The following is a 24,494-nucleotide window of genomic DNA, read 5'->3' as shown; positions in this document are numbered from 1 at the left end:
AAAACTTTAAAAATAGAAGATATACAGGCGATAGATAGTGTTGATAAATTTTTTGAAACTATCATACTACAATTTTGGTCTGAAAAATACTTGACTTACCTTGGCAAAGAAACACTACTAGAATTTATTGCTGAATATACCCTAAGTCATCCATTTTTTCAGGTATCTCAAACTCCTTCTTATATAGAAAATTTTGTTTTAGTGCAGTTTCGAGATAAGCCTATGGATTTTGACCTCTTACTGGAAGAACTTCAAAATTGTCCTTTTTTAGAATTTTCTCATTATTCTTTTTATTTTAAACATCCTATTTTTAGCTTTTACTTTATTAAGAGCAAATTACTTTCAGAACTTAAGAGAAATAATATGAAAGATATTTCCTATCTACAACATACTTTTTTATTGGAACTCTTAAATCCAGAAGATGTTGAAGATATTATTTTTCCTAGTCTTGTAAAAGAAATTTCTCACTCTTCTTTTAGAGAAAAGGGGAAGTTGTTAGAAATTTGGTTGAAAATTCAGCAATACTACCAACCTAAAGATAAAAAATTGCCTGTAGCACTCCTAGAATTGGAAAATTTATCTTTAAACTATGAGTATTTTGGCAATTTACTGTTTAAAAATAATCAACTTTCTTATTTACAGGCTTATTATACTGATTTTCGATATTCTGAATGGGAAGGAGCTTCTTTAAAAGAAGTATATCTTCGATATACCCACTTAGGAGAAGCTTCTTTTAAACAAAATCAAATGGTGCAAAACGACTGGAAATTTATTTATGGTGAAAAAATTCAATTTTTTTCCCAAGATATTGTTGAAACAGAGATTAAACAATCCTATTTTATCTCATCTGTTTTTCGTTCTTGTCAGATCTTAGAAACAACTCTAGAAAATAATGATTTTACTCGTTCGGAGTGGATTTCGGTAAAATTGTTATCTTCTTATTTATTATTTAACAATTTTAGTTATTCCCAATGGTTTTCTTGTTCCTTTCAAGAGGGACAGTACAAAAAATTGTGGTTTATTAAGGGTTTTATTAAAGAAAGTCTGTGGAAAAATGTTCAATTAGCACAAAGTTTTTTTGACAATTCTGAATGGGTAAATGGACAATTAAAAAATGTAGAAATTCTCCATACCCAATTAAATTTTTCCCAGTTTATATCTGTAGAAATGGAAGATGTAACTTTTAATGGTTGTGATCTAAGAGGAGTTAGATTTATTGATTCCACATTGACAAATGTGATTTTTATCAACACAGATATGAGAGAGATCATTTTTGATAAAAATACAAAGCTTTGCCCAAAAACACAAGAATCATTTAGAAGTAATATTTTTTAAAATTTGAGCTGTTACATAAACTTCTTTACTATTTTTACGTACGGCTGAAGGTTTTACCGTTTTGAATTTTTTGAAAGATTTTTTTATCTCAAAATAAAAATCTTGAATATCCTCTCCTTGAAAAACCTTACAGATAAAGATGCCTTGAGAATGTAAAGTTGCTTTGGCAATTTCTAATGCCATAAAAGAAAGTTCATGAGACAAAAATACATCTTGAGATTTAACTCCAGTTGTGTTAGGAGCCATATCGCTCATCACAATATCAAATGGACCCAGTGTTTTTAGTTCTTGAGCTTTTTGTAAAATATCTCCATGAATAAAACGGTAGTTCGGTCCTAAATCTGACTTCATATCCTTAATATCAATTCCAATAACCCTTCCTGTTTTTCCTACTTTTTGCAAGGCATATTGACTCCAAGAACCTGGTGTCGCTCCCAAATCCAAGATTTTCTGCCCAGATTTAAAAAAATGATATTTTTGATCTATTTCCATCAGTTTATAAACACTTCGTGCATTATATCCTTGTTCTTTGGCCTTTTGTGCAAAATGATCTGCCCGTGAATAAGGATTATTTTCCATATTCCATCCTTTTTTGTGGTATTTACTTGCTTTTAACAACAAAAGTAACTAAATTTACTAGGTTCGTTCAGTAGGGGCCTATAGCTCAACCGGTTAGAGCAACGGACTCATAACCCGTAGGTTCTTGGTTCAAGTCCAAGTGGGCCCACTCATTATTTAAAAGCTTCCTAAAAACAAATAGAGGACTAACCCACCAATAACTGGGATTGTCAAGTTATCGTCAATAGCAATGAGGTATACTTCTGTTAATCCTGCGGCTAAACTAGCAATAAAACAAGGAAACAGTGGAATATTTGCAAAATACCCTATTAAGGTTGTGGAAACAATAAAAAAAATTAATCCAATAAATGTCTTATTACTCCAAGGGAGCCGAAAAGGGATATACCTTTTAAAATAGGTGCCACCTAAAGATGCCATAAAATCACCTATACCCAAAAAAATAATAGCCATACCTGCAATCTTATGTGGATAAAGTAGTGCGGCTAATGTTGCTCCAATAAGATAATAAGTCCCCGAAGAATACCTATTTTTGTCTCTTTGAATAAAAATCATTCCTAAATACTTGTAAATAAATTGATTGATGACAGGGACAAATATACGAATAGTGTCGCCGACAAAAGCTAACAAGGTAGACAAATACAAAATAATAACTACATATAGATCCCAAGGAGCAGGAAAAAATAAAAGCCCAAAACCAAAAAAGCTAAAACCAACATGAATGATCTTTCGCCCAATTTTAAAACTATAATTTTTCTCTATTTCCTTAGAAGCAAATATTTTTTCACCTATTTTATTTCGGTTGTTTTCTTCTCTACGGGAGGCAAAATCTCCTCCAGTTTGATTTTCTGTAAAATTTTCCATGAGTATTGATTTCCTCCTTGTTCTAAATAGACAACAAATGTGTTACTGCCAATATAGCTATATTTTAATTTACTTGTATGAGAAAAATTTTTTTGTCCTATTTCTTTAACTTTTTTTAAGGCACATTCAAAGTGTATAAAGTTGTCATCACCTGTTTTAATAGCGTAGGTCTCATTAGATATACCAGCAGAACATATTTTGCAATGAGCAAATACTACAGGGGCTTCTGTAGAGATCTCCTGTCTTTTGTGAGGTGGTTTTTCATCTTGAGGAGAACTCTTAAACCTGTTAGAATAATATTTTTTATCCTCGTTCCTAGATTTATTTTTGTAGTTTGTTTTTTGTTTTCTGTGATGATTTGGTGTAGAAGTAAAATCCGAAGTAGCGGAATATTTCTTAGTGGATGAATCTTGACGTGAAAAATTTTTGCTTCCACTTTCTGTCGAATTCTCTTTATTTATAGGAGAATTAGAAAATTTTCTTTTATGAAAATTTTTTTTATCTTTAAAGGTATGTGTTACTTTATTCTGTTCTAAATTATCCATAAGGAAAAGATACTCATAAAAAAATGAGAAACGAAATCAATAATTGTTTGGATAAAAACGAATAAAATATTTTTCTGAGCTAAATAGTTGACTCTTCATAAAAGAATCATTAAATTTATAGTGTTGGAAAGGTGGCCGAGCCCGGTTGAAGGCAACTCACTGCTAACGAGTCATACTAGCAATAGTATCGAGGGTTCAAATCCCTCCCTTTCCGTTCTTTTCGTGTTACTCCAAATAAACTGGTTGTGTGTTTGAAACCAATTTCAAAAATTTTGGGTAATTTTAGGTGTGATAGTTGTTCAATCTTTTATAAAAGGTTTTAGGTTCATAGATGTTACTACTAGAGTTAGCTTTTATTGTTGTTGTTATTTTGGAGCAAATTTTTATTTTCATAATGGAGATATTTTTTTCCGCTAGTTCCTTGATGAAAAAGACCTTGGGAGTGGAGGAAGAAATTATAAAATTACCTTCTTATAAGGTTCTTATGGCTAATCAAGGATTGTATAATGGGGTTTTGGCAGCTGGGTTAATTTGGGGAATTTGTAGCCCATTTTATAGTACTCAGATTATTGTATTTTTTTTGAGCTGTATTATTATTACGGCTGTTGTGGGTGGTATAACAACTAAAAAAATTTCTATTTTTTTTAGACGAGGAATACCCGCCTTGTTAGCTTTAACACTTGTGATTTATAATGCCTGTTTTAATTCGGATTTTATTATTTTGAATTCTTAAATTAGTTTTTTTGCTCCTCAATATTTTAGGTATATTTTGTAGGATTTAAAATCTCTTTTGGGAGGTACTATGAAACGTCTTTATTGTATTCTATTATTTTTTGTCCTGATTACAACAACTCTTTTTTTTAAAGCACCTGTAGATGTGTAAAAGAGTTATTGTAGAGATGTTAGTTTGATTTTTTAATCTTTTTGAGATATAACTCAATTTTTAATAGAGAAAAACCGAACTTTTCATAGACTTTACGATAAAGGTTTTTTATATGAAGACGAACTACTACATCTCATCTGGGTTTTTTAAGAGGGGAGTTCCCTTTTGGATCTTGCCGCTTGTTTTATTTATCTTACTTACTGTAGTACTCTCTTGGACATTATTTACAACACAACACACTTCTTCTAGCAAGGTATTTCAAAGTATTCAAAATTCTATCAATCAACAAACGGGTAATATAAAAGAACGCTATTCTCTGGCATTGACTCATTTTAAAAATGGGGCTTATTATTCCTCAGCTGAACAGTTCAAATCATTATACTATCAGAAAAACATTCCCATAGAAATTCGTCAAAAAAGTGCTCTTTATTATGCTTTTAGCCTCCTGTTAGAAGGTATAAAAAATGGCAACACACACCTTGTAGAAAAAAGTAGAGATGTTTTTGAAGAATTGATGAGAGATATTCCCAATACTAGTCGTTATTATTCTAGAGTTCTTTTAGGATATGCAAAATCTACCAGATATTCTGGACTAGGTTATGTTGTGGGTATAGATGCAGCACTCAGACAATTGGCTAATATTACCACATCAGAAAGCTTGAAAAGACAAATTTATTTAGAATTGGGTTATTATTATTTTTCTGCGAATAATTATCCGGAATCTAACAGTTATTTTTCTCGGGCTGGACTTTATATTGATTCTAACAACTTTTATGAAGTACTGCTTTCTAGAGAAGAAACAGCTCCTTTTATGCTCAGTCTACTCAAAAATAATTTAATTCCTCAAAAAATGCTTTCTTCTTATGGTTTACAAATAAAACAACAATTGCTTAAATCTGCTATGAAGTTGACTAATGTAGGAAATCATATATCAGCAAAAAACATACTGTCTACACTGGTCAATATTTTCCCTTTAGACTTTAGTTCTGAAGATTCTTATTTTTTGATGGGTTATATAGCTCAAAAGGAGCAAAACTATAGACAGGCTCTTCAGTATTATACTCGTGTTGTTAGTAATGGATATTTGGATAAAGATCCTATTGCATTGTTTCAGATGGCATTGATTAGCTATCGTTTGAGGGATGTTCAGGCATCTGCATCCTATTTTAATATCCTTGTTCAGAAGTTTCCATACAGTTATTATGCTAATGAAGCACAAAAATGGTTGGAGTATTTTTATCCAAGAAAAAGTCATGTTGTTATTCCAACAACACCACCAGTCAGTTTAGATGAAAATAGCCCTAGTTATATTTTTCATCAGGCTCCTAATGCTCAGTATATGGTACCTAGTTATGTAGATTCAAACACCTCTGCAAATAAAAACTCTGTAAATACAGAAAAAACCCCAGAAAAACCTGTAGTGAATGTTAATATAGATCAAAGTCGCTCTTTTGTTTCTCATAAACAGTACGATTCTAACAATACAGATACAAATACTTTTCTAGAAAAAAATGACGGATCTGGAAATACAGTGGTACAACAAAGGTATCCAAATAACCAATATACAACTAATATGAATACAACTAGCTCTCATGATTTATCTCCTCAAAAAAATGTTCCTCCTAAACAGGAACAACCCAAAGCAGAGCCGACTCAAAAGGTTCAAAAAGAAAAAGAATTAGAACAAACACCTACAAAAGAAGAACAACCCATAAAACAGGAAACACCTCAAAAAACACCTGATGAAGATTTAGCAAAAGATTTTGAAGATCTAGACGAAGACTTTGTAGATCGAAGACCTAAATTCAAGTCTCTCTTTTAAAAAAGAGAGACTTGTTTAGGGATACAAAAGGTTTTATTCTTCTCTACGACCAGAAAAGATAAGAACTAACCTTAATATTTGTGACAAACTAGCCACTAAAGCGGCAACATAGGTCATGGCAGCGGCTTGAAGGACTTTTTTAGCACCTGTATATTCTTCTTGAGTAAAATAATTATTTTTTAAGACTTTCAAAGCCCTAGAAGAGGCGTCAAATTCTACGGGTAGAGTGATGAGCTGAAAAAGAGCAATTAAACCGTAAGCAATAATACCTATTTTTACCAAAAGCATATTATTGATAAACATTCCTATAAGAACTAGGAAAAACCAAGAATAATTGGCTATATTGACCACAGGTACAATGGCATTTCTAATGGTAATAGGTTTATATTTTTCGGCATGTTGGATAGCGTGTCCTACTTCATGAGCGGCAACTCCAATAGCGGCAATAGAGGTAGAATCGTGAACTGAATCAGAAAGGCGTACCACATTGTCCCTAGGATCAAAATGATCCGATAAATGCCCAGCTACTCGTTCTACACGCACATTGGCAAGTCCATAGTTTCCAAGAATCTCTTTAGCCACTTGCGCAGCAGTTTTATCCTTAGAATAAGAGACTTGACTATAATGTTGAAAAGTACTACTGACTCTCAATTGGGCCCATAATCCCAAAATTATAGCAGGAATAAGAATAATAAAAGTGGGGTCAAAAAATGGATACATACACATGCTCCTCAATGTTCTAGGCAGAAAATATACTAAAAAAGGAGGAAAAATAAAAACTTAAATATTCACCTTCGGATAAAAATGAAAAATTCTTTGTTTTTTTGTAGATTATACATATATTTTACCAAACTTGATTAAGAAAAGGGAGATGCTATGGCTGTCCATAAGAATAAAAAATCTAAATCTAGAAGCAAGATGAGAAAAGCAGCTAATATGAAAATTACTTTCAAAAATTTATCTAAATGTCCTAGTTGTGGTGTTTCAAAACAATCTCATCGTGTATGTTTGAAATGTGGTTTTTATAAAGACAAAACCATTTTAGACGTGGCTCGATTTAGTCATAAGTACAAATTTATTTAATAGGGTAATTCTTTGATTAGGATTGGAGTCGATTTGTCTTCTGCTGAAAAAGACTCTATTACCCTTTTTTCTTCTATTCTGCTATTTTTACAAGAGAATGAGAATGTTCAACTCCTTGTTTTTGTAGAGAGAGCTTCGCAGAAGATTTTTTTACAGACTTATTTTAATCTCCCAGATCGCTGTGAGCTTATCTACACGGATGGTGATGTGAAGATGGAAGATGTCCCATCTCGCTCTTTTGTTTTTAACCGTCCCCATTCTGCTCTTGTTCAAGGACTAAATGCTTTAAAATCTGGGAAAATAGAAACTTTTTTTTCTCCTGGAAATAGTGGGGCTTTATTGGTTCTTGCTAAAGAAATTATTGGCTTGAGAAGAGGTGTTTCTTTTCCTGCTGCGGGTATATTATTGCCTAGACCCAATGATTTTGCACTTCTGTTAGACGCTGGAGCTTCTTTTGATTTTGATGAAGATAGGATTTTGGAATTAGTTTATTTGGGAAAGGAGTATTACGGAAAAATTTTCCCAGAAATAAAGCCCCTTATAGGTCTTTTAAATGTAGGAAAAGAAAGATACAAAGGTCCTTTAACTTTAAAAAGGACGGATCGTTTTTTAAAAAAATCTATTCCAAGGGATTATGTAGGTTTTGTTGAAGGGTTTGATATTTTTAAAAGCCAAACCAATATATTTGTTACAGATGCTTATACTGGAAATATATTACTCAAATCTTGGGAAGGATTTTTAAGTTATATCTTTACATTTTTACAAAATCATTATCCTCACGAGAGAAAAAAACTGGAAAATACAACTAATCCTTTGGAAAATATATTATCTTTCTTAAAGGAGAATTTTCATTATTCTCAAGTAGGAGCAGCTCCCTTATTAGGGCTAAAAAAGATGGTTTTTTTGGGACATGGTAGAACATCTAATAAAGCGTTATTGGGTGCTTTAAAACTAATAACATCTCAACTTACAGGCACCACCGAAAAACTTCCTGCTTATATGAAGAGGAAAGCTAAATGGGCACAACAATTTCAAAAATGAGGGTATTATGGTAGGAGTAAAATTACAAGGGACTGGTTATTATTTACCAGAAAAAGTAATTACTAATCAAGATTTAGAATTAATGGTAGACACAAATGACGAGTGGATTACTAAAATGACAGGAATCAAGGAGCGTCGTGTTGCTGCCGAGCAGCAGTTAACTTCAGATTTGTGTACAGAAGCTGGGAAAAAGGCCATTTTGGATGCGGGTCTTCAACCAGAAGATATTGATATGATTATGGTTGGTACTTCCACACCTGATATGTTATTTCCAGCCACAGCGTGTTTTGTTCAGAAAAAATTGGGTTGTCGTATTGGAATTCCTGCTTTTGATTTTGAAATAGCCTGTTCTTCTTATCTTTATGGTATGATTATGGGAGCTCAGTTTGTCCGTACTGGTATTGCTAAACATATTTTGGTTATTGCTGGAGATGTTATGTCTCGAATATTAAACTATAATGATAGAGGTACTTGTATTCTATTTGGAGATGGTGCAAGTGCTTTTGTTTTGTCCGCTCACCAAGAAGAACATTTTTTAGGATTTGATTGGGGCGGTAATCCTTATGAACCGTATGAATTTTTGTATGTAGAGAATGATTTATCGCAAGATAAAGACATGAATCATCCTTATATAAAAATGAATGGACCAGAGATTTACCGTTTAGCGGTTCGTAAAATGTCGGAGAGTATTTTACTAGCTATACAAAATGCTCATCTTCAACCATCTGATATTCATTTTGTTATTCCTCACCAAGCCAATATTCGAATTATGAATTCCGTTGTAAAACAGTTAGACTTACCCATGGATAAACTAGTGAACACTGTTGCAGAACATGGAAATACGTCTGGATCCACCGTAGGCATTGCTCTAGATATGGCTATTCGTAATGGTACAATCCAAAGAGGAGATATTTTAGCGTTAACTGCTTTTGGAGCCGGTCTTTCTTGGGGTTCTGTCGTTATTAAATATTAGGGGGTATAACTATATGAAAATAGCATTTATGTTTCCAGGTCAAGGATCACAGTATGTTGGAATGGGTGGAGATCTTTTTGATACTTGTTCAGATGCCAAAAAATACTTTACTCAAGCAGATGAAATTCTTGAATTTGATCTGTCTAAACTTATGTTTTTTGGTCCTGAAGAAGAGTTGAAACAAACACAAAACACACAACCTGCTATTTTAACTCATTCTGTAGCATTATGGTCTATTTTAACCCAAGAACTACAAATTAAAAATTTTTCTGTTATAGGTCATTCTTTGGGGGAGTACTCTGCATATGTTGCTAGTCAAAGATTGGATTTTAAAGATGCCATTGATTTAGTGCGAAAAAGAGGGATATTTATGTCGGAGTCTTCTCGTGGAGATTACGGTATGGCTGCTGTGCTAAGATTATCAATACCTGATTTGGGGAAAATTTTGGAAACATATGGGCAAAATGAGGTTTTTGTTGCCAATGACAATTGTCCAGGTCAAGTGGTTATTTCTGGATTAAAATCTCGTATTGGCGAAATTCAGACGATTATTGAAGAACAGGCTGGAAAATTGATTATGCTTCCTGTTTCTGGGGCTTTTCATTCTCCGTATATGAAAGAAGCGGCTCTCAAACTGGAACAAGCACTTAGCCATATCCAATTTTCGGATTCACAAATTCCTTTGTACAGCAATGTCAGTACCCAAAAAATTATTTATGGACAAGAGAAAAACTCCCTTATACAGCAAGTTTATAGCGGAGTTTTATTCACACAATCTATAAAAAATATGATACTAGATGGTCTGGATACTTTTGTGGAGGTTGGTCCTGGAAAGGTTTTGCAAGGATTAGTCAAAAAAATTGATAAGAATGTGAGAGTTTTAGGGGTACAAACCCCAGAGGATATAAAAAATATAACTAAGGAGCTAGGCTAGTATGAAAGATTTAAAAGACAAAGTTGTTGTTGTTACTGGGTCTACAAGAGGTATTGGAAAAGAAGTTGCTAAGGCATTTCTTGCATGTGGATCTAAAGTTGTTGTGAGTGGATCCAAAGAAGATATTACTCAGTCTACGGCACAGGAACTTTCTGGTTTTGGAACAGTGTTTGGGGTTACCTGTAATGTTAAAGAACATGAGGATGCCAAAAATCTTATAGCAAAAACGGTTGAAAAATTTGGAAAAATAGATGTATTAGTCAATAATGCTGGTATTACTAAAGACAATCTATTTATTAGAATGTCCGAACAAGATTGGGATGATGTGATTTCTATTAATCTCAAAGGAGTTTACAACTGTGCTCAGGCTGCTATTAGTGTTATGATGAAACAAAGATATGGTAATATTATCAATATGGCGTCCATTATTGGTATTCGTGGAAACGCAGGTCAGGCTAATTATTCTGCAAGTAAAGGAGCCGTTATTGCTTTAACTAAAACTCTAGCTAGAGAATATGCTCAGCGAAATATCCGTGTTAATGCTATTGCTCCTGGATTTATAGATACAGATATGACTCAAGCTATTCCAGAAAATATCAGAACAGAAATGATCAAACAAATCCCGTTACAAAAATTAGGAACACCAGAAGATATTGCCAATACAGCATTATTTTTAGCTTCGGATATGTCTCGGTTTATTACAGCTCAGGCTATTGTAGTTGATGGTGGAATGATATAGGAGGAAAATATGTCATTATCAGATGATCAAAGAGTTGTTGTTACAGGTATGGGAGCCATTACCCCCTTGGGAAATACAGTAGAAAGTTTTTGGGATAATGCTGTTCAAGGGAGGTCGGGGATTGGACCGATTACAAAATGTGACCCAGCAGGTCATGGATTTAATGTTCATGTAGCTGGAGAAATAAAAAATTTCAACGCAGAGGATTTTTTAGATAAAAAACTTATCAGAAGGAACGATGACTTTTCCCATTATGCCATTGCCGCTTCTCACGAAGCTATTACACAGGCAAAATTGGAAGAAAGTGGGATTCCTAAAGAAAGAATTGGAGTTGTTGTTGGTTCTGGAATTGGAGGAATCAGAGGATTTGAGGAAAATATGACTTCTCTTCTAGAAAAAGATGTTGTTTCTCCTTTTCTGATTCCTCGAGTTATTACGGATATGGCCGCTGGATTAATTTCTATTAAATATGGGTATATGGGACCTAATTTTAGTGTTGCTACAGCTTGTGCCACTAGTAATCATGCTATTTTAAATGCTTACCATAGTATCAGAAGAGGCGAGGCAGATGCGATAGTTACTGGTGGAACAGAGGGAACGGTTACTTTATTGACATTTGGTGGTTTTTCCAGTGCTCAGGCACTCAGTACCAACCCAGATCCTGCCACTGCTTCAAGACCTTGGGATAAAAACCGTAATGGTTTTGTGTTAGGAGAAGGAGCAGGGATATTAGTCATTGAATCTCTTGCTTCTGCCAAAAAAAGAGCTGTTCCTATTCTTGCAGAAATTCTAGGAGGCGGAATGAGTGGTGATGCTTATCATATTACCGCTCCTCACCCTGAGGGTAAAGGAGCCGCTTTATCTGTAGAAATGGCTTTGAGAACTTCTGGAATCACCCAAAAAGATATTCAGTATGTCAATGCGCATGGAACGAGTACTCCATTAGGGGATTTAGCGGAAACAAAAACACTTAAAAAAGTTTTTGGAGACTATGCCTATCAGTTGAAAATCAATTCTACAAAATCCCTTTCTGGTCACTTGTTGGGTGCTGCTGGTGGAATTGAGGCTATTGCAGTAATAAAAACATTAATGACGGGAGTTATCCATCCTACGGTAAACTTAAAAAACCCTGATCCTGAATGTGACCTAGATTATGTACCTAATACGGCTATTAAGTATGATGTTCAACATGCCATCTCTAATTCTTTTGGATTTGGTGGACATAACTGTACATTAGTATTTAAAAAATATGAGGGGTAGGGCTTAAAAGGGCCCACCCCTGTTTTAACTGGGAACGAGAATTTTAATTTAGTGAGAAATGGGTTTGAAGATATCCAGTCTAAAATCGACGATAACTTTGGAGATATATTCTACCATATGTCCTGCTTTAACTGGATCAGTTAGTCGGAGTATACCTAAAACCGTTTGTAAAGACATACCTAGTTCTTTGATTAATTTTTGACCGATAGCATCCAATTGGCTAGGAGCCATAAAGTCATTATTCAATGCTTCTAGATAACTTTTATAGAGAAATCCATAAGGTTCATTTACTACATCTTGAATAGATTTATTAGCTTGGTGGTAGAGAGTGCTTTTTTCCACGGGTATGTAAATATTTAAATTAGAAAGTTCTGGGTATATAAGACGACAAACTCCCACGAGTCTTTTGATCTCTATATTAGCTCTGTCATTCATTTCATCTATTTCAGGATATCCATCTGTTTGTGCAATAATGTTATTGATTGTTTTATCTAGAACTCCTTCAGTTTCGTTACCATGTTCATCACGCAACAACAAAAGATATTCCTGTGCAGCTGACTCCTGTTTTTGTAAGTAATCAATTTCTGCCTTAAAAAAAATGGTCATATTAATTTTTTTCTTGAGAGCATCCAAATAACGGTTTCTAAATTCGTTATAATTGAAAAACCTTGTACCATATTTTTCTGTATAAGTGGCATACATTTTTGTAATTTTGTTGAGAGCAAGATCTATATCTTCTGGAGACATCTTATTATCCGAAAAAAAACCCATATATTTTAACCTCCTGATCTGTTAAAATTTAATTTTATATTATTTACCCGCAACGGTTTCCACTTCTTTTTCTGTGGATGGAGTCGTTTTGAAGTGAGATAGAGTTACTTTAATATTTTCAATAGATGACAACAAAAAGTCAATATCTGCAGTCAAACTCTGTATAGTAGCATCACTACGTTCTACTTGCTCTCTACGTTCTGTGGTTAGCCTTAAGACACTAGAAGATGTTTCATTGAGGTTTTTTACATTTCCTATAACTTCTACGGCAGAAGAACCTTGTTCAATAATACTATTAGAAATTTGCTCTGATACTTGTAAAAAATCTCTCATAGATTCTCTCATAGCAGTAGCGGAATCTTTTTGAGCCTCATTGGAATTTTTTAATCGATCATTAATTTCTAATGTTTGTCCTACAATAACTTTCATATTTTCCAGATTTTTCAATGTGGATTCCCCTTGTAGAGAAGTTTCAGAAATTTGTTGAGTAACGTCACTCAACAATTTAGAAATCTGATTAGCATTAAAGGTTGCATTTTCGGCTAGTTTCCTAATTTCTTCGGCAACAACGGCAAAACCTTTTCCATATTCTCCCGCATGAGCAGCTTCAATAGCGGCATTCATAGCCAATAGGTTTGTTTGTTCGGCAACATTGGTAATAATTTCAACAACTTCGGAAATCGTTTGAGAAGATTCTTCGATATTTTTAACTTGTACAATGAGTTGAGTATTGGCATCAAAAGAGGTATCAGTAATAGTTTGAAGGTTTTTTACAATATTTTTGGCTCGAATGTTTAAACTTCCTTGTTCTTCCAACAAGTTCATAACTTTTCCTAAGTTTGTATTTGTCTCGTTACTAACTTGAGTTTGTTGTTGGAATTTTTCATTGACAAATCCAACATTTCTTACCATTGTCTGAATAGAAGTATCTGTTTGACCTACGGCATTAGAAATAGTCACCAATCCTTCTTCAATCTCCCTAAAAGAAGTGAGATTTCTTTTAGATTCGTCAGCTAAACTCAAAAATTTAGGCTTATCTAAAACCAAATGCTTTTCCCCTTCATCTACCATTTCTTTAACATTGTTGATCAATGATGCCAATTTTTGAATAAATCTGTTAAAGTAAGCTTGCATCATCCCTAATTCGTATTTTACAGGTATAGACAATTGCTTAGTCAAATCTCCTTCTCCTTCAGCAATATCCTGAATTCCATAACTAATTTTTTCCATTCTATTTCCTATACTGATAGCATAAATGAATAAAGGAATAGTAAATAAAATAAGAACTAAAACGACCCCCTGTAAAGAAAGGGTAAGGGCAGTTTTGAGAAAAATTCTATTAATTGTAGCTTTTGTAACGGATAAAACGACCATCCAGTTCATTTCTGGGATAGTACTAACAAACATATAGCGATCCGAATTTCTATAATCCAGCTCTGTAAATCCAATATTTCTAACTTTTACATTAACATCTTTAGCACCATATTTAGATTGCAAAGTGTTAATAGGGTTGTCAACCGTTTTAACCAAACTGGAATAGACACTATTAGTGATTTGTTTTCCTGTATCTGTGGGGTCTAAAAGTAAAGTTTGTCTTTTTATAGCGGAATTACTATCTCTAAAATCGTCCAGAGATACTGGTGAGTCTTGTGCTGCTACAACAAATAAATAGTTATCAGGATTGTTTTCTATATTAAAGAGGGCTGCTGATTCGTTAACTCCTGTATTAGCACCAGTTTTAAATCTGAGGAGTACAAAATAAGTCCATCGTTCTGTTTTTACATAACCTACCTGTATCAATTTTCCTTCGTTGTCGTGAGTTTTAAAAAAACCAGAAGTATTTCCACTTAGGGCATTAGGATCATTGGCTATTAGTTCTACATTTTGTCTTGTTATTTTGGAAGAACCTCTTTGAAAAACAGCGATATTGCTGTTTAATACGGCAAAAAAGTCTACGGTATATTTTTTTTGGAGACTGGCAGTGTCGTCCATAACAAAATCTTCCAATCTACCAAAACCATCATTTCTGGAACGGTAGGATATTCTGGGGAGCAAAGTAGAGAAATGGGTACTATTTTGTTGAAATTCTATTTCTAAGTTTGCACTTATTTCTTTATATCTTGCGTAAAGGGAATCTGTATAAAGTTGTAATCTTTTACTATAACTGTCAAATAATTGTTTTTGTTCTTGAGTTTTGGATGTAAAAAAGGATAATGTTCCTAGTCCTAATCCTAGTAATGCAGTTGCTATAAGCCCTGCTACCAAGATGAAGAACTTCATAGAACGAATTTTCCGTTTTTTGATGCGTTTTTGACCTGGTTCTGCCACTTTTGCCATAGTCCCTCCAAGGTGATTAAAATATACTCTTTGTTAGTATCGTAAATATAGTGGAAAAAATTTAATATTTTTTACTCTATTTTAGATACAAGTCGACCTTTTTCTTTAAAGAAAAAGACTTGTTCTTCATCTTTTTTAAAAAATTCCAAATTATCTTGGCTAGAAGTGGAAAATATTTGATTGGGAAGATCTTGAAGCACCCCCAGTAAAATTGCTTGATTGGTGCTATCTAGCTCTGAAAAAGCATCATCCACTAAAAATGGGGGTAGAGTTGCTAGTTCTTGGTTCATTAAGTAGATTTCTAAAAGTTTGAGATAAAACGACATCCACTTAATTTGCCCCAGAGAGAAGCGTTGTCTGACCTGTTTGCCCGTTATGCTATCCAGTATTAAAAAGTCGTCTCTATGGGGTCCCCAGAGCGAAATTTGACGCCTTTTTTCATCCATAAGTTTTGATTGCATTAATAAATTTAAATCTTCTAAGGTACAAGCTCCTTTGTATTTCCAAACGATGGAGGACAAAAATTCTGGCTGAACAAAGTATTTTTGCTGATGAATATTGTTAAAATGCTGAATATACTTGAGCCTTTCTTGAATGATTTTATGGGCTAATCCTAACAATCTATCGTTCCACAGGTCTAGCAACTGGTAGTCTTGTTGTTTGAGTAAATGATTTTTTTCTTTGAGGATTTTTTGATACTCTTTGAGCCATTGGTAATAATTTGGATTTAAATAACTGATCATTCTATCAAAAAAAAGACGCCGATACTGTGGTTCGCCTAAGATATTTTGAATATCGAAAGGGGTAAAAAAAGCGATGGGGAAGTTTTCCAGCAAGATTTTATATTGAGGAATTTTTTTTCCATCTAACAAATAGCGTTTTTTATTGATTTTTTTTTCGTATCTCACAAATAAATCGTACTCTACTTTGTCTTTTTGTACGGAGCCATTGAGGTTATAATAATCGCTCTCTTGACTTAGGAGTTCTTTGTCGGACTGGCGAGAAAATGAATACGAGGTGAACAGGGTGTAAATTGCCTCTAACAGGGTGGTTTTGCCAAAGCCGTTATGACCGAGTATGAAGTTTCTTTTAGGATGAAAAGAAGCACGAACAGAAGTTAGGATTTTAAAATTTTCTACTTGAAAGTGGTTTATATGCATTGGATTTCTCGTTCATTAGAGTTAAATTTATCCATACTTTCAGAGTAAAACAAGAGAAGATAATATAAATGAGAAGAAAACACAAAATACTCCTACAAATTATGGTATTTCTGGTAATTATTTTTTTTGCTATTCCTATTATCAATATTTATTGGTACAATCAGCCTGACCAGCTGAGTAGCCAATCTCCTAAAGATTACGCCATTGTTTTTGGGGCGGCTATTAGGAGCCAAGGCAAGCTTTCTGGGGTGCTTAAAGATAGAATGGACGATGCTATACTGCTTTATAAACAGAAAAAAGTGAAAAAACTGGTTCTTTCTGGAGCTGCTTACCATCAGATGTCGCCTGGTGAACCTAGAGCTATGAGAAAATACGCTATGCAGCATGGGGTCAAAAAAAATCATATTATTCTGGATGAAAGAGGGGATCGAAGTTATCTCACTATTGAATACGCCCAATATTTGGGTAAACTCCACCCTAATGCCTCTTTTGTATTTATTAGTAGCCCTTATCATATGTTGCGGATACGCTTTTTGGTGTTTATGATGCGTATTCCTAACGCTTCTTTCTTTTTTACTCCTAAAAGCATCCCATTTTACAGTAAAGAAATTGTCAGAGAAGTATTTGCTTTTTGGTTTTATGTAAGTTACAGGATTGCTTACGCTTTTAGATAACATACTCCAACAATTTGATACAAATGTTTTGGGGCTACACTTTAGGAACAAAAACCAGTAGTTTGTAGACTGCATATAAAATAAGTAGGAAGTTTGGCGGGAGTGACGGGACTTGAATCCGCGGCCTTCTGCGTGACAGGCAGACGCTCTAACCAACTGAGCTACACCCCCAAAGGATTACCTATAAAAGATAACAACAAAAAGCGTTTAAGACAAGTTTTTCTAAAAAAATTTTATTGTTAAATAAGTTTTTCTTCCATCTGTAAAGAGCTATAAATTTTTTATAAAAAAAATTTGACTTGTATTTATAAAATAGATATGTTTTTTAAATCTTGTAGTTTAGAGGAGAAAAATTATGACTAGAGAAGAGCTTATTCAAGAAAGAGACAGACATTTTGCCAAATTTTTAACAGATTTGCAAAGTGATATGGACAAAGAAACTTTAAAAAAACAATTTGATAAAATTGTAGAAACTACCTTCCAGGTAGATGCCCAAAAAGGTTTAGAAGAACATAATCGGGCAAAGATGATTAATAGTCTTTATGCTAAAATGTCCGATATTTTTAGTACAAAAAAACTGCGTACTAATATTCTTATTTTTTTGCTGGGAGTAGTAATAACTCTTATTCCAACACTCATTTATACAAATGCAATCAAAAATAATGGAGTACCTGAGTGGAGGTTTACTCCAAATGTTATTGCCCAAGATAAAAAGCCAACAGAGTTGGAAAAAATTACTACTCCTGAAAGGCTAAAAGTTGCACAAACAGCAGATATACTGAATAAAAAAGACCTAAAGCTAGGGAGTTATATATCTGTTAATCCGTCAGAGGGGTTAATTGTTATTTTAGGTAATCAAGGAGTAAGATTTGAGAATATTACACCACACAAAACTAATGTTATATCTGGAGATTATACTTTTACACCTAATATGCTGAGATTCAGAGATCCAAGAAGAGTGGAATTAATTACTTCTACCCGAAGATTGGAAATAGCAAAACATTCTCCATTTTTAAAAAATGACAATTCTTTAGAACTAGGGGCAGCAATTGCAAAATCTCAAGATGGATATTACGCAATACCTAAAGAAAAAATAAAAACAGCTTTTGTTGTTAAAGAATTATCTGACTTGAATAAAGTGGAGTAGAAAAAAAAAATAATATGAAAAATAAGTACTTTTTGAGTATATTTTCGGCTTTTGTTGTAGGGATTGTGGTAACTCTTATCCCCAGTTTGATGACTATTTCCTCCCTTAAGGATAACGGAGTACCACCGTTCCAGTTTGTACCCAATAGTGTCGGTTTTGCAAATCCTATTTATGCTATGGATATTAAAACATCTGACCAAGTAGAAAAAATTAAAAGCTCTGGTATATTAGATGCTCAAAAGGCAGAAATAGGTGGGGTTATTGATTTTGGTACAACGGGTCTTTTTGTTGTTCCAGCCGACGAAGTTAAATCTACGGAATACCATATGAACAGCATAGCTCCTCAAAAGGATAAAAAAGTTATTTTTGGGGGTGTTTATTTTGTACCAGATATTTTGGTAACATTTGAACCGCTAAAAATGCAAGTAATTCATACTGAAATAGAATTAGAACAGGTGAAAAAAGCCGACTGGATTAACAATAAAGAAGGTTTGTCTATTGGAGCAGCTGTTCGTTGCCCTGAATCAGGAAGTTGTTTTATACTTCATAAATCTACTTTAGAAAAAGAATATAAAAAAATTCAACCTTTAAACACTTATAGACCTGCTGGAAATACCTATTAGTCTTGATCTTGAGAAGGTTTTAATTGTATAAAAGATGATAATCCCCTTTTTTGGGGGTTGTCTCTTAGATAAGAGCAGAATTTAAAGTGAAGCTTACGGGTGTCTCGTCAAGAGTTCCTGAGCTAGTTTTTGGTAAGTTTTTGCCCCAATGGATTGCATATCGTAAAAATCTATGGGTTGCCCGTGGCTAGGTGCCTCGCTGAGTTTAACATTACGAGGAATGATCGTGTCGTATACTTTTTCGTTAAAGTAGCTTTTGGCTTCTTCCATAACCAAATGAGAAAGGTTTGTGCGGTTGTCGTACATTGTTAACAAGACGCCCTCAATTTTTAAGTTGGGGTTCAGGCTTTTTTGAACCAAGCTGATGGTTTTTAAGAGTTGTGCCAAACCTTCCAAAGCATAGTATTCACATTGAAGCGGAATTAACACAGAATCCGCCGCCACCAGAGAATTTAAAGTCATAATATCCAAAGATGGAGGGCTGTCAATAAAAATAAAGTCGTAGTTATCTCGGACAGTAGCCAGTGCATTTTTGAGTTTTTTATCGCGATTTTCGCCCTCTTGTAAGAGTAAAACATTTGCTCCAGCCAAATGGGTATTTACAGGAACCACATCCACACCAAATTCTGTACGAACAATGGTATTTTTAAGAGGGTAGTTTTCTATTAAAACCTCGTAAATTCCTTTCACATCGTCTTCTTTGTTCAGCCCAAGTCCGCTACAAGCGTTCCCTTGTGCATCCATATCCACCAAGAGAACCTTTTTTCCAGCCTTAGCCACAGCAGAAGACAAATTAACCGCAGAAGTAGTTTTTCCTACTCCTCCTTTTTGGTTTGCTAGAGCAATAATCATTTTAAACCCAAAGCTCTTTAATCTTTGGCAGGGGCAGTTTCTTCTGCTTTAGAAGAAGCAGGGGTTAAAAATTTTGCATATTTTCTGTTGAATTTTTCCACTCGTCCAGTGGTATCTACCAGTCTGTATTTTCCAGTGTAAAAGGGGTGGCAGTTTCCACAAACCTCAGTGGTCATAGATTCCACAGTAGAGCCTACATCATAAGTTGTATTACAGGTAACACAAGCAACTTTGGCATTATAGTATTTTGGATGAATATTTTGTTTCATAAACCTCTCCCTTCCTTTGTAAAAATGAAATTGACACTACATAAAATCTACTAGAAAAACACAGAAAAACAAATTCTTTTTTTCTGCGTGATTGTTTTATTTAAGTAAAAAGTTTGAGGATTTTTTCTTCTTGTTTTGAAAAAAAATAAGTTATGAGTATCTTATAATACGGTGGGGTTGGAGGAGTAATGCGCTATTTATTTATGTTTATTGTGGCTTTGGGGAATATTTTTTTAATTAAAAATTTTTCTCTTTCTTTTTTTCTGTTCAACTTACTCGTCTTTGCCGTATTATTTTTTCCGTATTCCTCCTATATTTCCAGTCTCGGAAGGTTATTTTTTGTACCTCTTGCCGTTTTAGTGTGTAGCTATATTTTTCTCTTTGGTGTTTCGTTCATCCACAGTAAAGAACTTTCCAAATCACATCCCAATACAGTAAAGTCAAAAATTTCAAAAAAACAGTCGGTATTGGTTCGTTTAGAAAAAAAACGCAAAGAAAATAGAGCCAATGCCAAGCTCAAGCCTAAACACGCCGCCGAAATTAAAAAACTCATACTCAAACCTACACGGGCTTCTTTTACAAAAGATCCTATTCATTGGTACAAAAGTTATTTTATGGGGATCTATAAAGCCAGTTTAGGTATGGTACAATACAACTTGTACGCTATGTTTTTTATGGTGTTGTTAGTGTTAATTTATACCGTGTATCTTTTGTCTTCTAAGATCCCTTTGATAGCCTGTACTTATGCTTTTTTTGCTTTTTTACTTCTTCCAGCTTTGTTTCATGTCAACTATCAATTTTTTTTACACAATGCGGTTAAATACCAGATTGTGAATATATCTCTTTTTGCTATGATATTTCTTTTGAGTTACATAAAATTAAATCGGTTTAGAGTCTAGTAATGAAAAACAACTTTTTGCTTCTACTCTTACAGGCTTGTGTTTTTAGCTGTTTTCGTTTTTTTTTGAGTTTTTCTTTTGCAGAAGCATTTTTAGTTTCTTACTGTTTTGCAACTTTGGCTTCTGTATTTTTTAATACTTCATCCAGAGTTAATCCTTTTAGATTTTTGCTTTTTTTTAACGGCTTAGGTTTTGTCCTTTATATTGTGCTTTCCATATACAATATTAAACCACCTGCTACGGAGCCTTTATCCCCAACTCATCAAAAAATATTTTTGTCCGCTATCCAAAAACTTTCTCCCCCTTCGCAAGACAGAACTCCATTTGTGAGAACAATGACTTATGTTTCTCTACTGCAGTTTGATAAAGCCAAAAATTCTGTATCTCAACTCATTGATACCAGTTATAAAAAATTATTAAGGCAATGGGTCAATCAAAAAGAAAGGGGCTTTAACGATCTTGTCAATCTAGTTATACATCGTTATCCTCAGGTAAAAAATTTGATGAACTTGTTTTACAGTGAAAAATATGAAGATTTTTATTCTCGTCTTACCTTGTTAAAATCTTCCTCCGAAACAGATGAACTGAGGGCTATTGTACTTCATTTGGGCAAAATAAAAGCGGACTTGTCTTTATTGGAAGAAGAAATTATGAAAAAACATTTGGATTTTATTTCATTTGCTCCCAAATATACAGAAAAAACACTAGCACTAATACCAGGGACATTGAAGTATACTCCAAAATTATTAGAAGGGCTGGATAAAAAACCAAAAATTACTCTCTTTGATTTTTATTTTATTCCAAGTGAATTTAACACTTTACAGGGGTATCCTAAGGTGTCCGTAAAAGATAAAAAACTTCCTATTCAAGTTCAATTTTTTATGAAGGATCCGCAAACAGATATTCTTTGGGGAATCAACGTAAAAATTGCTTCTCACTTTTACTCTTTGATAAAGATTTTACCTAACGACATTGTCTATCTAAACAATTCTAGTAGTATTGTCAAACATGTGCCTTCTGTTCAAGAAAAATTGAACGATACAACTCAATTTATTACACATCCTTTGTACTTTCAATGGTTTAAAAAATCTTATGTTAAAAACTTCCCCGATTACTACCGAGCTCATATTTTACCTGCCCATAAAGAACTTTTATTTTTTGTTTTAGGGTTTGTTGGTATTTCTATTTTAACTGGTATTACTTATAAAGCTCTTTTTACTTTTATTCGGGAACGGTCTTTTATATTCACATATATTTTGGCCAGTTGTTTTTTACTTTTTTTATGTTATCTCTATTCTCTAATGATTTTTGGTATTTTACACCAATATATTCCACTCATTCACTTACAATTTTAGGCGGACAAATTATGCATATCGAATCAGGAACACTCAAAGGTAGAAAACTGCTAGGGCAAAAAGCAGGATTAAGACCAACCACAAGTAAGGTTAAAACAGCTCTGTTCAATATTATTAAACCCCAACTAGTAGGCAAAAATTTTGTTGATTGTTTTGCAGGAACAGGAGCTGTTGGATTTGAAGCCATCAGTTTAGGGGCAAATAAAGTGGGGTTTGTAGAACTCAATAAAAAAGCCGTAGAATATTTATATAAAAATGCGGCTCATTTAGGGGTAGAAAATTCTGTACAAATTAGAAATTGGGATGTTCTGCATTTTTTAAATCACACCCAAGAAGACTGGGATATTTTATTTTTTTCTCCTCCTTATGATACTATTCACTGGTATCAACTCTTAAGAGTCCTTGAGCAAAGTCCCATACTAAAATCCGACGGAATGGCCATTATACAACATCCAAGACAGATCCATTTTGACACACAAATACTAGATTGTTATGATGAAAGAAACTACGGGTTCAATACGCTTTCTTTTTTTAGAAGGAAACACCAAAAATGAAAAAACTTCAAGGAAAAATTCTTATTATTGACGATGAACCTAATATTAGAGACGGATTGAAAAAAATTTTGTCTTTAGAAGAACATGAAGTGGACACGGCAGAAAATGGAAAAGTAGGTTTTGAATTGTTGTTGAAACAAGACTACGATGTTATTATATGTGATCTGCGAATGCCAGTTATGGACGGAAACGAGTTTTTGTCCAAAATTATTCAAATAAAAAGTTACCTAAAAATTATTATGCTCACAGGTCATGGGACTATCACAAATGCTGTGGAAAGTATTAAGCAAGGAGCATTTGATTTTTTTATTAAGCCACTAGATCCAGAAAGAATATTAATTACCATTCAGCACGCCTTAAGAGAAGCTTTTTTACAAAAAGAAAACAGAGGTTTAAAAGAGCGGATTTCTCCATCTAATAGTTTAGGGCTACTAGTTGGAAAATCAAGTGTTATGATGAATATTATAAAAATTATAGGTCAAGTAGCACAAACTAAAGCCACGGTACTCATAGAAGGAGAAAGTGGAACTGGTAAAGAATTGGTTGCAAGATCTATTCATGAACTTTCTGATAGAAGAAATGAACCCTTAATTACGGTTCACCCCGCCGCATTTAATGAAAATCTCCTAGAAACAGAACTCTTTGGCTATGAGAAAGGAGCTTTTACAGGTGCTTTACAAACCAAAAAAGGAAGGTTTGAAATTGCCAATGGAAGTTCCATATTTTTGGATGAGATAGGAGAAATTTCTCCTGCTACTCAAGTAAAATTACTTAGAGTGCTCCAAGAACAGGTCATAGAAAGAGTAGGGGGAGGGGTGCCTATGTCTATTGATGTAAGAATTATTGCCGCTACTCACCGTAATCTTCTATCTATGGTAAAAAAGGGGGAGTTCAGAGAAGATTTATATTACCGTCTGAATGTAGTGAATATAAAAATGCCTCCTTTACGAGAAAGAAAAGAAGATATCCCACTACTAGTGGAGCATTTTCTTAAAGAAATTTGTTCAGTTCATTCTAAGCCTCTTAAAAATATTCAGCCTGAAGTTCTAAAAACCTTTCAACAGTATTACTGGCCAGGTAACATTAGAGAATTAAAAAATATTTTGGAAGGTATGGTTATTTTGTCAACTCATGAACTCATTACCCTAGAAGATTTACCCCCATACCTAAAAGCATCAGAAAATTATGCAGAAATTGTTTTAGCTAAAAATCTGAGCTTAAAAGAGGTTGAGAAAATTTATATACTGGAGACCTTAAAAAGAGAACAGGGAAATAAGTCAAAAACGGCAGAAAGACTAGGTATTGAAAGAAAAACACTCTACAATAAACTGGCGGAATACGGAGAAATCTTATAGATTAGATTTGCCTTTTAGCTCCAAATACAGTAAATTTGTTGGGTAGGTTGGGTCTATAGCTCAGGTGGTTAGAGCGCACCCCTGATAAGGGTGAGGTCGTTTGTTCAAGTCAAACTAGACCCATTTTCTTCTTTTTTTTATTCATCTCTTGTTGTTAGAGTAGTTTTGGGTCTATAGCTCAGGTGGTTAGAGCGCACCCCTGATAAGGGTGAGGTCGTTTGTTCAAGTCAAACTAGACCCATTTTCTTCTTTTTTATTTGTCTCCAATTTTTTTTGTCAAAATGAGTTTGTTTTCTTTTTTTCTCATAGTATTATTGTATGCATAGGGGGGAAATATGTACACTACCGCTTTAGTAGATTCTCATATTGAGGTTGAAAAGCCTTATTATCTTTTGACACTTCATCATCCAGAAGTGGCTCTACAGAGTAAACCAGGACAGTTT

General features: G+C 33.8%; 1 protein-coding gene and 4 non-coding genes across 5 annotated transcripts; 4 read left to right on the top strand and 1 right to left on the bottom strand.

Moving 5' to 3' along the window:
- The first annotated feature begins 1,988 nt into the window (after positions 1–1,988).
- TRNAM-CAU (transfer RNA methionine (anticodon CAU)) lies at positions 1,989–2,062 on the top strand. Its single transcript has one exon. It is a non-coding gene; the product is annotated as a tRNA-Met (tRNA).
- Positions 2,063–10,057: 7,995 nt separating this feature from the next.
- LOC138694249 (3-oxoacyl-[acyl-carrier-protein] reductase FabG-like) lies at positions 10,058–10,795 on the top strand. Its single transcript, XM_069817780.1, has one exon. It carries the CDS (start codon positions 10,058–10,060, stop codon positions 10,793–10,795), a length of 738 nt encoding a protein of 245 aa, XP_069673881.1.
- Positions 10,796–17,094: 6,299 nt separating this feature from the next.
- On the bottom strand, positions 17,095–17,168 carry TRNAD-GUC (transfer RNA aspartic acid (anticodon GUC)). Its single transcript has one exon. It is a non-coding gene; the product is annotated as a tRNA-Asp (tRNA).
- A 6,932-nt stretch (positions 17,169–24,100) lies between these two features.
- Positions 24,101–24,174, top strand: TRNAI-GAU (transfer RNA isoleucine (anticodon GAU)). The gene has a single exon. It is a non-coding gene; the product is annotated as a tRNA-Ile (tRNA).
- Positions 24,175–24,218: 44 nt separating this feature from the next.
- TRNAI-GAU (transfer RNA isoleucine (anticodon GAU)) lies at positions 24,219–24,292 on the top strand. Its single transcript has one exon. It is a non-coding gene; the product is annotated as a tRNA-Ile (tRNA).
- The last annotated feature ends 202 nt before the right edge of the window (positions 24,293–24,494 follow it).

The sequence above is a fragment of the Periplaneta americana genome, unplaced genomic scaffold, assembly GCF_040183065.1.
Source record: "Periplaneta americana isolate PAMFEO1 unplaced genomic scaffold, P.americana_PAMFEO1_priV1 scaffold_85, whole genome shotgun sequence".
Taxonomy (NCBI): Eukaryota; Metazoa; Arthropoda; class Insecta; order Blattodea; family Blattidae; genus Periplaneta; species Periplaneta americana.
This window is presented reverse-complemented; position numbering and strand designations above follow the sequence as displayed.

What these genes read in the sequence shown, in the direction of transcription:
- LOC138694249 (XM_069817780.1), top strand. Translation starts at nt 10,058, where the DNA reads ATGAAAGATTTAAAAGACAAAGTTGTTGTTGTTACTGGGTCTACAAGA.